The sequence below is a fragment of the Melospiza melodia genome, chromosome 6 (genome assembly GCF_035770615.1).
Source record: "Melospiza melodia melodia isolate bMelMel2 chromosome 6, bMelMel2.pri, whole genome shotgun sequence".
NCBI classification, from domain to species: domain Eukaryota; kingdom Metazoa; phylum Chordata; class Aves; order Passeriformes; family Passerellidae; genus Melospiza; species Melospiza melodia.
Genome location: NC_086199.1, coordinates 10,234,533 through 10,247,884, shown reverse-complemented (window position 1 = coordinate 10,247,884; position 13,352 = coordinate 10,234,533). Strand labels below are relative to the sequence as shown.

The following is a 13,352-nucleotide window of genomic DNA, read 5'->3' as shown; positions in this document are numbered from 1 at the left end:
GAGCCATCAGAGCAATCAGGGAACACAGGGCACCTGCCTCATGTGCACAGCCTGAAACCAGCCCAGCTGGGCTCCTGCTAAAGGCTCTGGGATCCATCCACGCTGACTCTGCACCAAGAGAATCACTCCATCAGTTTCACCAGCTCATCTGCTCAGGCAGCATCCTCCAAAGGCAAAGAGGCAAGATCTGCATGCTGCCACCAGCGCTGCTGCAGCCATCAGCCAAGTGCAAGCCTGCAGGCTGCAAAGCTGCTGCTGGGGAATGCAGAGAAACCAACAGGCACCAGATTTAGCAAGTAGGAGTGGTATCCACACAAAGAACTTTATTTTAATCAATACAGCAGTGAAAAAGCAAACTTTTCAAGAAGGAGGGGGGGGAAAAAAGAGCTTTCTGTCTTTATGTTTAATAAAAACACTTGCTCTAAGACAAAAATAATTTACATTCTGATAACTCACATTCAAAAATAAATAGAGAAAGGCATCAGGGCGTAACATTCAAATGAATACCTAGTAAAAGCGGTAATGTATTTGTATTATTAATCAAGAATTTAACACTGCAATATTTAATCTTGGATCTGTGAACACAAATGTCAACTCCTACACAGCAATAACTGAAGACAGGTACACCATTAGGAGCACAGACACTGACTTCTGTTAAGTTTAAAAGGTAAGAATTGTACTTAACAAAAATCTTCTCCATAGATTTGGATTTCTGTGATATAGAAATCCAGAAAAATCACAGAAAAACCACTCTGAGTGGCAAACAACAACAACAACAAAATACTGAAGTAACTAAAGAAAACTGGTTTAAAAAGAAATTTGGTTAACAAACAGGAATCATGATGCAGGATTACCTCTCCCCCAGAATATCCACTCGATTATTTTGCTCTAAGGTACATAACGCAGCACACAGAAAAGTCATTCTATTTTATACAGCACTAAAATGCAGGCTTCTGCCATTTGGTCCATTTACATTTTGTTGATTATTTTAGCCTGCTGTATTGGAAAGAAAAGTTGTGTCTCTCTGAATCTTTGGATATGAAAAACAGAGAAATTACATTCTTCAGCATAAAAGCAAATTTTTGAGAAACATGTGCATTTCTTTTTTTGGTTTTTTGGGTTTTTTTGTTTTGCCTTTTTTTTCTTGTTAAGCACATATATTTTATTACTTTCATTCATGCAAAACCTGTGAATTAAACCCATTCCAGATGAAGATTATACCACAAAATTTAAATAGTCAATTTATCAGAGTACAGAACAAAGGAAAGAAGCTTAATTCACATAATATCTTGCTACTGGACTCTACTCAGTCAGCCAAGTTACACTATCATTACACATTTGCATTCTTAGAGATGCAGGCATAACAATCCATCCAGGAAAACTAAAAGACACATTTAAAATAGGACAGATCTGATAACTATACTTACTCATTTTTACATAAGAGGCTCAAATGCTTATAAAACTACACGTATCTGCCAGAGAACACAGACACTAAACTGCTCAAACAAACTACAAGTAACCACTGCAGACCCAACAGTAATACTAAAGAAAAATTATTAACATCATTACAATATCAAATCCTTATCTTTCCTAAAAATGTAAGTGCAAATCACAAGTTGCAATTCAAACATGTAGAGAGCTTGAAATGAGTAAAATAATTCAGGTGTATAACATTATTAATATTCTGTGTTAGCCACATAATATTCAAACAGAGATTGGAATTTTAATTGGGGGATTTTTTTTTTTTTTAGTGAAGGAGAGTTAAATTCCACGGGGTTGTGTCTCTGAAGGAGCAGGAAGAATCCTCCAACAAACATTCTGTCATTGCCAAATCGTGCCTTAGGCACTGTACTCAATTACGTCGGTTTTGGCAAGCAGATTTGCAAAGCAATCACCTGCACAATCACAAACAAAATCTATTCACACTCTGAAGGTATGCAGCCTTCAATCAACATCTCATAGCATGTTATGAACAAACATATTATTCTTGTAGCAATAGGCACAGAAGACCTGCCCAAAGTCCCCCACCTCCACACCAACACTTCAGTTTTTAAGCAGAATATGAATTTCCCAAATTTGATACTCATTCTCAGGACTCTATAGGGCAACTGTCACCTATTGTATTGTGTTAGCTTGACATATACTACGGTAGAATTAGATATATACCTGAAAAATCCAGTTTGCAAAGATTACAAATGTATCAAGCTGCCAGTAAAGAGTTCCTATATCTACATATGACGGTGCAAGATAGCAGTGTCATAAAGGCACTTGTCTCTCACAGACAGTACTGTCTTCTCTAATCAGTCAAAAATAGATCTTAAAAATATTTATTGTAACATCTGAAACGGTTTCTACTCCTTAAAGTGGTGCAAACCATCATCTATAGAATACTAATTCCTTAGTTCATCCTGAAAGAGCTGAGTGCAAATTATCCACAATTGAATATACCTTTATATATGTATCTATATTCTTTATATATATCTGTATATACTCAAATCATTTCAATGCCATGCTTTCAAAAAATGCCAAAAAACACGCTATAGTAGAAATGTGATTGGCACTAGCAGCCACAAATAAAAAGGTAGGTGCATACAACAGTACAAGCAAGCTTATTTATGAAGCTTCTGAAATAAGTGAATGAGTTGCAGAGAGAGACATTTGCCACAAGTCCTTCCAAGACATGCTCGAAGCCACACCTGACCATGTAGCACATACTTACATCATTAGGGACATCTTTATAGCTGGCTACCTAATTTTACAAAAATAATTCCAAAATGCACATTTCACTTCAAAGTGAAGTCTGTTTATGTTTTCGCCAAATGTGAAAACCAGACACAACAGCAGAGTTTAAAAAGACACCTAAGCAGCCACTACATAAAGTTCAGTGCAGTTTTCAAGGGTGTATGGATGGCAGTTTGAAATCCTCAAAATCCCCTTTATCTGTTTGGTATAAATGTACAGATTTTCCTCCCCAAGTCTCAGTACCTTAAAGCAATAACTTGAAAGAATTTCCACCAACAAAAGACCTGGTTTTGCAAATCAAAGGGCTCAGGTATTAAAAAAATTGACATAATTGGCTTTGCTATGTAAATGCTGATTTGCAGCTGGCATTATAGCTCCATTAACTGAGATATCTAGATGCTACGATGGATGGAATAAATCAAGTACAATCCAAAAGCCAGCAGGCTTTTTGCCCTTAGTACTTTATGTCATGACAGCACATTAACAGGACATCCAGACTGCTGTGAAGTTGCTGGATGGAGCCTCATGCCTTAATAGTAATTTTCATGTTCAGTCTCCTTAAATAGTTTTGACAGTATTGTACCATAAGAAAGTTTCTGTGTCTTTGAAAAACCTGCATTCACTGAACATTGCACAAGGCTATTGAAATAAAAACAAGAAAGAAAAAGAGAAGGGAAAAAAAAAAAAAAAAACCAAGAAGCTATTTGATCAAGTATTAAGCTATTCCTTCAGAGAATTGCACTTCTTTGCTTATATCAGTGACCAGAATTGCTGATGGTGTACTGACAGTTGCCATGGCAAGTGGGTGACTGCGTGGGACAGCAGACATATAGCCAAGTCAACTGCTTATGCAATTTCCATGATTTCAGCAGGCACAGAATACTTTATTATGTGCTGCCAATGATCTTCCTAAGGTGCCAAAGGGGAAAATGTTCTTCTGTGTCAGGCCATGGCTCTTTCAGTATTCCCATTCGTCTGTTTTCATGTCCAGGTAGTAAAGAATATTCTGTGCAAGCTTTACTGCCTGCTTCCTGGCAGCCTTACACCGCTCGTCACCTTGCGGATCAACAGCATCCAGGGCTAGAAGCTGTTTTGTAAGAAGTTCTTCCAGTCTCATGTAATTTTTATCTGTTCTGTTTCCATCAAACGAAATCACCTCCTTCTGTATTTGAGACAAGTTTCCAAGTACAGTCCAAACTGCTTTATGACAACGATGTTCAACAGCAGTTTGCTCTGGATACTTTTGCCTTTTTTCCAGCGCTTCATTCAAATCAATATATGTTATAAGAGTCTGAACTTCAATTACTGCTCTTCTCCTGGCCTCTCTAATACAGGGATTTTTTCCTGGACTCACTTCATCTAGGTGGGCAATTAGTCCCTGCAACTCTGCTTTCAATCCCAGATACAAATCAGAGGCATTCTCTGTTTTTAGAAGTAAGGAATGAACTTCCTTCATCTTCTTACGGATCTCTTCTATTTTCAGAATGGACTGATTTTTTGCCAAATCATAAGCCTGAGTAGAATTTGCTTCTTCATCCAAGTCCAGGTATTTCTGCAATTTATTGATCTCTTCTACTACTTCCTTTCTGTAGTTTCTTATTTCCGTGCGACCACAGACATCTAAAGCATCCAAATCAGCAATGAGGCCTGTGAGCACACAGGACAGATGCCTGCAGGTATCATTGCTACTCACTCCCATGAGAAGCGCAATGAGAGTTCCTCTGGCTTTGTTCACCTCACACATTACAGAGTTAATTTTGGAGACAGAAGGGTGAACATCATTAGAGAGTGGCAGGGACAGCTGTTTCTTCACAGCATTCTCTATAATCTCCTGGACAGTACATATCTTTGTCAGAGTCCGGTATCTTGCTTTGCGTAGAGAAATTTTCCCTCCAGTTTTCACCTGGGTAAGCCTCAGCACAATGTCCTGAATGCCTTCTTCAAATTCATCACTTATACCGTTTCCTCCTTCGTAAAAAGGTGTGATCTCGCGTTCCACAAGAGCCTGTGCCTCCTTGAATAAAGCCTCTATTTCCAGTCTGCGCGGATGGTTTGCATTTTGTTCCAGTTCCTTCAGCAGCCTCTCAGTTTCCTGGGCAGCTCGCTTTCTGGCCTGCTGGATATCCCCCTTCCCTTCGGTGTCCACAGAATCGATCTCAAAAAGCTGTTTTGTAAGGTTTCTTTCCAGTTCCTTGTAATCTCGGTCGGTAGACAGACCGCTGAAGACAGCCACTTGCTGTTCGATCTCTTTGACTTGTTTCTGTATCTCGTGTAACCGTTTCACGGATGGGTGTTGGTTACCCATATCCATTCCTCTTCCCCCGTCCGGCTTCTGACGAGCTACAAGGAAAACGAGAACAAGACTTGCTTAAGTGCTACACGAGCACACACTGCAACTTCTACATTGTGAAGCACTTCAGCAAGCTATTTTAAGTACCTTCACCAATACGAATAAACCGCTCAGCTGATATTTCATAACCCTTTAATTTTTTTACACCTTTCTCCCGGCCGGGCCGCAGGGGCGACGCTTTGGTTGCCGCACGCCCAGCTCCAGGCTGCTCACCCCCAGCCTTCCCCACCTGCTCTGCAGCCGAAGCCGCCGCAGAACAAACAGGGCACCCGCAGCCCAGGGAGAACCCGGAGCGAGGGGAGAACAGCGGCCGAACCCGACGGCTCTCGGGCGCCACAGCCGCGGGGCAGCGCTCCGACCCCGCACATACCTTGGTGGTGCTTCTTTGAACTCGTCGCCCCCGCCATGGCCGCAACCTCCCGCCTCCCCCGCGGTGGGGCCCGGCGCAGCGCGAAGAGGAAATGACACCGGGCCGCCGCCGAGGCACCTGCGGGAGGCTCGTCCCCACCGGCCCCGCAGCGAACCCGCGCGGCGCCCGCGACCCGCCGCCGTCGCTCACTCACTCACCCGCCGCCCGGCGAGGACCCGCTGCCCGGCCCGGCGCTGCGCCACGGGCCGAGCGCCGCGAACCGCCCGAGCCCCGCCCGGCCCGGCCGCGCAGAGGGAGGCGGAGGCCGAGGCGGGCCCGGGCCCGGCCCCGACCTGGCCCCGCCCCGCCCGCAGCCCCCGCACGGCAGCGCCGTAAAGCGCCGGGCCATGGCGGCCGCCCGGGTGCTGCGGGCCGGTGGCTGTTACCGCCGCCACCCCCTCGCCTCCGCGTCCTCCTCCGCCTCCTCCGGCAGCGGCCGCGCGGCGGAGCGCGGGGAGCGGCCGGACAGCGTGGTAAACCCGGCGGGGCGCGGCGGCGTTTCCTGCGGGGGCCGCGGGGGAAGCCTCGGGGGCTGCCGGCTCCGCGGAGCCCTGAGCGGGGAGCGCTCCGGCTGCCCCCCGGTAACGCCGGCGGGGCGGGGGCAGCCGGCAGCAAACCGCGATCCCCGCGGCTTCTGGTTTTTGATGAGCTTGCCGACGCCCCCGGTGTTGGAGGGGCGCTGAGGTCCGGACTGTGGGCTAACCCCAGGTGTTCCGAACCCGGCTGGGGCAGGCACACGCCTGTGTGTGGGCACAGGGATGCGGGAAGAACGCCGGGCTGGGGAAAACTTAGAATCGCAGAATTATAAAATATTAATTTCTAGGCCACCACAAGGATCACCGAAATCCTATTCGTGGCCCTGCACAGAACAGCCCTAAGAATCGCACCATTGATAGAGTTGCCCAAAAGCTCCTTGAGCTTGTCGTGCTTGGGGCCGTGAGCCCATCCTTGGGGAGTCTGTTCCAGTGACCCTCAGCCCTCTGGGTGAAGAGCCTGTAATATCCAGCCTAAACTTCCCCTGCCACAGCTTCACTGTTCCCTCGGGTGCTGGCACTGGTCGCCAGAGGGCAGAGATCAGCGCCGCAAAAAACTTGGATGCACTTGCTGGTTCTCTCCGTGAAATCAGTGGTAGAAAAATGAAAACAAACAACAAAAAAATTTTTAAAAAAAACCAACTGGTCACAGTAAATAAATGTGCTTTATTTCTGAACTTGCTATGCTTTAAGGCTTCGTGGCGTTTGGGAATTTATTCCAAATTGCGAGGTCCTTCAGCAGCTCCGCAGCGGTGCTGGTGACGCGCTGTGTCTGTGTTTGCAGGGCCTGGGTTTCCGTCCCCCTCCACACTCGCACAGTGACTGGATCGGGCCCCCGGACAAGCACTCCAACCTGCGCCCTGTCATCTTCTACGTGCCCCCCGAGGAGTCGGCGCTGGAGCGGCGCCTGCGGGAGGCGCGCCAGGAGGCGCAGGCCAGCAACCAGCGCTTCTGGGCACGGCACAACCGCGCCTTCCGCCAGGTGAGCCCGCCGGGCCCGCGCCCGCTGCTGCTGCCCTGCCTGCCCGGAACCCGGGGCTCGCTTCTGCCCGCTGTTAACGCGCTCAGGGTCACGGGGGAAATGATGGTTTTGTCCTTCATTTATTTAAATGATGCACAAAACTAAACATCCCACGTGTTTTATTGCTGCCTAGTGGCATAGAGTATTTGTCTTTTTCCCGTCTTGCACTGAAAGTATGAAGTTGTAGCTGCCCGACATGCTGGATCTGTGGATAGAGCAGCTGTTGAAAATTATTTCATGGCTGGTTTTTCTCTTGTCATAAGTGAGAGAAATTTGGTGTAATTACCAAGACTAAATGAGGGTAAATGATATGTCCCATTTCACTGGCAGCACATCCCAGCAAGGCTAAAGTGAGTCTGCCTTTCCTGATTTTAGCATCTCCCAGCCAATGTGGCATTTTTGGAAGAACAGTAACAGTTCAGTAATTCACCATTGTTTATGATGTTGAACATCATATCCTCTCAAAACTTGCAAAGATCCCAGAAAAAAATAAGCTTGGTGTTTTTTAATTCCACAGAACTGTTTTTAAGTCTGTAAAACTCACACACAAATTATTAGTGTCTAAATCATTTTAATTTTTTAGGCTGCATGTTTTCCTCTATGCTCAAAATCTCAGTTATACAGTACAGCACGTTTCCATAGTTTGTTTTATAAACTGAAAGTTTGACTCCTGTCAGTCAGCACTAAAGTTTGGCTGTAGCATTACTCCACAAATCAGTTTTATGAGTATCAGTAGGACACTTGCATGAATTAATTGATGCATGCAGGTAGCAGGATCTAAGTGACCAGAGTAACTCGCTAGACTAAGAAAAGTGTTCAGTTGACACTTGCAAGTATAACAAGTATTGCTAGTTATTTCAAAGGGTGTTGAACACCACATTGCTATGTAATTAAAACCAATGGTTAGATTCAAGGACTGACTACATCCCATTCTAATGTGGAAAAACATGTTTTAGGAAAAAGAAGAATTTATTTATTCAAGACTGAAAGCCAAGGGTCTGGAAATGAGAGATGAATCAGGTTAGTGAGATCTTTGTTAATAACTTAGGATGCATTCTGCTTAACTTTGAATTTGGTTAGTTTATGCTCTTTGTGTTCTGTCACAAGTAAATCTTAGGGGTAGGATTTAGAGCTGTTTTCAGGAGTGTGATAATAAGAGACAAGGAGCTTTTCAGAGATGTGCATGTGGGGGTCAGATCATCTCTTGCACTGTTCTCCCCCTAATTCCTTCCCTGCAGCCAGAGGGAATGTGCTGAAATCCTAGCCCAGTAATGTAATAATTGTGTAGCCTGAGGAGGAGGAAGGGACTTTTTACTTTCACACCTCCTAAGCCAGTGAGCTGCCTGAGATAAACACACAGAGCATTTGCCTGAAGTGCATGTTATGGATGGTGGATAAATAAATTCACAGTCTTGGGCTCCAGGTCCATGGTGTGTCCAATGAATACAATATTTTTCCTTGAGGCAGGGTAAGGCAGCTGCTATCTGCCTGTCTCTGCCTGGGCACAGTAGCTATAAAATAGTTGTCCCTCTAATTCATTGTGTGAAAATGAAAACAAAATGCCTTCATAATAATGGTGAATTGGGCATTGTAGTATGAGGTTGAACACTTTGTTCACAGAATAATGATCTGTTTGAGTTCAGTGAAGCATCTGCTCTGACGTTCTGTATGTCACAGACCATTATTTTTCTTTTCTGTTTGTATTCTGGTGATCACTGCCTGAGAAGTAATTTTAATTAAGATTTATGTTGTTTCAAACCCACTTCTTTTACATTGCTGTTTTGTTGGGGTTTTTGTTTTGCTTTTATACTCTAGAAGTAAAAGAGAGTGACCACATACTTCCATTAAAAATAAATCTATATCAACTGCATGCCTTTGGTGAGCTATTCTATAATACAGCTGTGAATGCTTGTACAAATAAAAATATACACAAACAGTTGGAACAGAACTTACTTTCCTATGTAATTAATCAGTTTTCTGATACCAGTATGAAGAAACAAATTAACTGTAAGTATTAACCTGGCAGTTTTCAAATGGTTTTATAGTTAATTTGTCCCATAGTATGTTAATACATTGTGGTATATTAGTTTTTTTAATAATGACTAATAGAACCAATCAATAATTTACATTTCTGTGGTCAATCTCAAAAGCCTTAAAATGCATTTTGGAAGCGTAGCAAGTTGAATATTGCAATTCCATTTCCCTTATCATATCCATGTTCCCTGGGGCACTGAGATTTGACTGTCATTTTAGGGACATTCTGTGCCAGAAGGGTTATGTAGGAATTGTCTGGTAGAGCTGAGAATATTTGCTGGTTCTCAGGATTAGACATCTTGTGCTGTAGCCACAGGTCTTCCTGGACCTTTTATATTCTGGTTATGAGTGACATATTCAAAATCATCTTTTGTTCTCAAAATAATTGCCTACTAGATTGTTTGGAAGTCTCATATCTCAGAACATAAACTTTTTGCCTGAAGTTACTTGGAATTTATTAACAGAAATAGAAAAAGAATTACATCTGAAAATACCATGTCAGTTGTGGATAGTGTTCTTTTGATATTTATGGACTTGCTTTAGGGGGGGAAATTAAGTTACTAAATGCTCTTATTGGTACTCTTTATGCTTCAGACCTGTGAGAAATTATTTTATTTGAAGGATAGATACTCCTAGATCTATGCACATTTTCATAGTAGCTCGCTGCTTCCCTAAGAGCTGATAAACTTTATTACTTGCACAAGTAATAGGGGTTTAAGAACTATGCCAGCTTCAAGATGATCAGTATTTTTAATCTGCTGTGCTCTCTAGATAAGTTTTAAAAGGTTAAAAGTTAAAGGCATTAACTTGTTCAGGTTTACACAGAAAGCTTGTAGGAGCAAGGAGTTAGACCTAACATCTGAACCCAGTGTTTTGGTCCAAAGAATTGCCTTGACTTTGTTACACCAAAACCTATTTTCAGGTCAAAAAGCAACACTGAGTGCAGAAGAAATGGCTGACTTTTACAAGGACTTTCTAAGTAAAAATTTAAAAAAGCATTTGCAGTATAACAGGTATGTAGAAGGTGTTTATGTTGACCATTATACGTTACCGTTTAAGTGAAAGATGTAAGATGAAGTTTAAAATTTGAATGGTTTTTCTGTAATTGGTAAAACAGCACAAACCCCTGTAATTTTGGAAAATTATTTTTTTAATGCTGTTATTAGCATTTGACAAATCTGCATTATCATTTGAGTTCTGCTGCTGCTTATTGTTGTTTTAGCGGAAAGATAAGCTCAAGTCTGAAATTCAAAGAGACAAGATCAGGCACATTTTATTATCTTAGGGCACAGGTCTTTTCATGCTGCTAATTGAAACTGATAAATATGCAAATAGACCACTTGAAAGTTCTGTATAACAGATTCTAGCTGACTGTTAAATAAGGACAAGTAAATGTGATTTATCTCGAAGGAAAATCATTTAATGGGAGTAATATTTAATAATCCTGGGTCTGTTATTTTGCCAGTGTCTAGTAAAAAAGTGATCAGCTTTTGAGTTTGACAAGGCATAAATTGATCACCAGTCCTGGGTAGAACCTCAGCTACATCTTGGTGAACCCACATCCAACTCTTCAGAGCATCTCCTGCCTTGTTTCAGTGTTACTGTGTGTACAACAACTCCATAAACTGGACTGGGGATCTGAAAGGGGGGAAAAATGACTTACAAACTCACATACCCCTGCAGGTAGCTGTGCACACTTGAAAAAGGGCTAGAAGTGAGGGAGGAATGGGAAGGTGAAGGAAGACAGCACTTAATCCAGGAATGCTGACCACTGAATGTGAAAGCACAACTGCAGTTTCCTCTCTGTACTGGATTGGGAGATTATTGGGCTCAAATATCAGGTGTGACTGGGTTTCTTATGGCATAATGCTAGTGAGAGTTCTGCCATCACTGCAGCTGATCTGTAACCAATGGTGGCTTAAGTTTCTTTGTATATTGTCCATAAACCATAAAACACTGTAAAATCCTGTAAGAACAATTTAACTCACAAATATTTAAACCTACACATCTTAATTTGCCCATGGAGGGTCAGGGGGAAACCTCACCATAATCCAAAACAACAGCATGAAAAGATGCAAAATAAGAAATTGTTTTTAGTGAAAGGATTGTCAATACATTGCCTATAATTGATAAGTGGGAATGCAAATAGTTTATCTTAGAACTGGTTTCCAGTTGCCATTGTTGTAGTGACTTTAGGATAGTATCCCATCTTCAGGGGAAGAAAATTCAGGCTTTGTACTTATATATGACTTTCCTTGCTACTGACTTGGAAAATCAGATTGTGTTGGCTGCATTGTTGTAGTTTCAAAGTGGAACTGCACAGCCCTGAAAACAGCAGAGCTTTTTACAGGCAGTCTGATTTTGAGGGGTCATATTTATAAAAATCTGTTTATGCATTTAGCTGTATGTTCTTTTGCAGTATTGCCAGCTGGCCTGAAAACTGGCAGCTGAAGTGTTGCAACTTCTAAAATGTAGTTAAAATTGAAGCAATGACTGTGCATAGATGCCTTGAATATTTAATTCAGGGTACTTAGATTGGAAATAGAGTTTAGTTTTGGAAAAAAATTCAAGAAGGATATAGAAAATTAAACGTGAAAGGGGAAAAGAAACAGTTGCAATGCTGGCATGATACTTTTATTTAACATGACAATTGAAGGGGTAGCTCAGTGCTGCCTGTCAGTGTGAATTTGGCTGCTGTCCTCACTGAGAGGCTGCTATCTGAGGCTTATGTTAGATCGGTGCATGCAAGGTTTGCCCCAGACATCTCAGGAGAAGACCTAAATCCTAGTGTTCTAGTTACAGAATTCTATGTATCCTATTGCTTCTTGTGAGCATTTTACAACATGGAAGTGAGATTCTTGTTAGAAACTAGAAAAAAAATTTGATATTATTTTAATTTGTAACAGGGGCAAAGAACTTGAAGCAAGTTTGCAGACAGAGGTTAAAAAGGGCTGATGCAGACTATACTGTGAATAATTGTAATTGGTTCCAGAAGCCATGCATGATTAATAAAAAATTGTTTAAAGATATAAAGACTAACTGACAATATTAAAGGCATTATCTTTAAAAGATACTGCAATAGAAGGGTAATGTTGGGTTATACAATTAGCCTTTGAAGTGTGATTTGATTTTATTTTTTGCCACCCTTGTATGAGACCAACTCTGCCCTTTTTAACACAGGCACCTTTATCCACACACAAATTTTACCTGAAGCACAGCACTGGCAGGTAGTCCAGATAGCTTGCTGATCTGCTTTACTTCTGAAACATGAGACATGGGTTTAACTATTGTATCTCACCTGATTTCAAATGCAGTTGCAGCCATGTAATCCATGTGCAGTCTGCTCCTGAATGTGGATATACACATAGACTTTTTCATAGGTTATTTAACTCTTAGTAGGCAGGAAAAGGGTTTCCACAAAGAACACAATTTGGCAATGCCAAAGGATATTTTAATATAATTGTGTATTTTTTTTCCTGTTCTTGTTCTGTGTGCTGATGATTTTCTTGGCTTTGGAATCCTAGAGATTGGTATAAACATAACTTTAGGATCACATTCCTCATGGGACAAGTTGCACTGATGAGAGCTCTGAGGTGGCTTCGTCGGAGAAAGAAAAATGTAGAACAGTAATCACAGCTCCATGAAGAATGCAACATTACATGTTCTAAAATTGTGGTTTTTAGTAATGTTCAAAATCTGAATGATTGATGCAATAATTACTTGAATTTGTTTGTTAAACTATGTAAATAAAAGTCAACACTGGTCTTAATTTATAATTAGTATGTAGATTTCCTTTACCCTTTATTCCAGGAATATCTAAAATATTTCTCCACCAAAACACAATGAAGAAAACATTTAAAAACTGTTCCTTGTCAGATGAAAAACTGTTCATGTCAGATGAAATGGGTAATGAGTGTCCTGTTTTTACTATAGAGTTATGACTGCTAAATAATATGAGATTGTGTGCTGCACCTGAAGTCTGGTCTCAGAATGCTATCTCCACTAACTATATTAATATATAAAGACAAAAATTCGTCATTTTGCAGCAGTTGCCCATCTGGGGCAGTAACTACCCATAAGTAATACAATAGGGATGAAGAAACAAGTTTGAATTGAGAGTATATATACAATCAGTTTAGAATAATCCTCTCTTCAGTGTGATTATCTGCTATTTTTGATAAAGACTTAAGATATGATTTCATATAAAGTGTTATGCAATAGAATCTTCTTAGATTTTCTTTTTTTTTAATTAAGAGAAATGTG

General features: G+C 41.7%; 2 protein-coding genes across 4 annotated transcripts; one reads left to right on the top strand and one right to left on the bottom strand.

Moving 5' to 3' along the window:
* Positions 1-288: 288 nt before the first annotated feature.
* Positions 289-5,722, bottom strand: BAG5 (BAG cochaperone 5). Of its 2 annotated transcripts, none has more exons than XM_063159869.1 (2): positions 5,660-5,722; positions 289-5,082 (listed from the first exon to the last, which is right to left on the bottom strand). In XM_063159869.1, the coding sequence occupies exon 2, from the start codon at positions 5,051-5,053 to the stop codon at positions 3,701-3,703; it is 1,353 nt and encodes a 450-aa protein (XP_063015939.1). In that variant the 5' UTR covers positions 5,054-5,082; positions 5,660-5,722; the 3' UTR covers positions 289-3,700. The 2 variants fall into 2 exon arrangements, with proteins under 2 accessions (XP_063015939.1, XP_063015938.1); XM_063159868.1 differs by lacking the exon at positions 5,660-5,722 and adding an exon at positions 5,463-5,585.
* Positions 5,723-5,847: 125 nt separating this feature from the next.
* LOC134420110 (cytochrome c oxidase assembly factor 8) lies at positions 5,848-12,865 on the top strand. 2 transcript variants are annotated; one of them, XM_063159866.1, is made up of 5 exons: positions 5,848-5,974; positions 6,819-7,016; positions 8,012-8,075; positions 10,012-10,102; positions 12,614-12,865. In XM_063159866.1, exons 1-5 carry the CDS (start codon positions 5,849-5,851, stop codon positions 12,717-12,719), a joined length of 585 nt encoding a protein of 194 aa, XP_063015936.1. In that variant the 5' UTR covers position 5,848; the 3' UTR covers positions 12,720-12,865. The 2 variants fall into 2 exon arrangements, with proteins under 2 accessions (XP_063015936.1, XP_063015937.1); XM_063159867.1 differs by lacking the exon at positions 12,614-12,865 and adding an exon at positions 10,555-12,607.
* Positions 12,866-13,352: the final 487 nt, after the last annotated feature.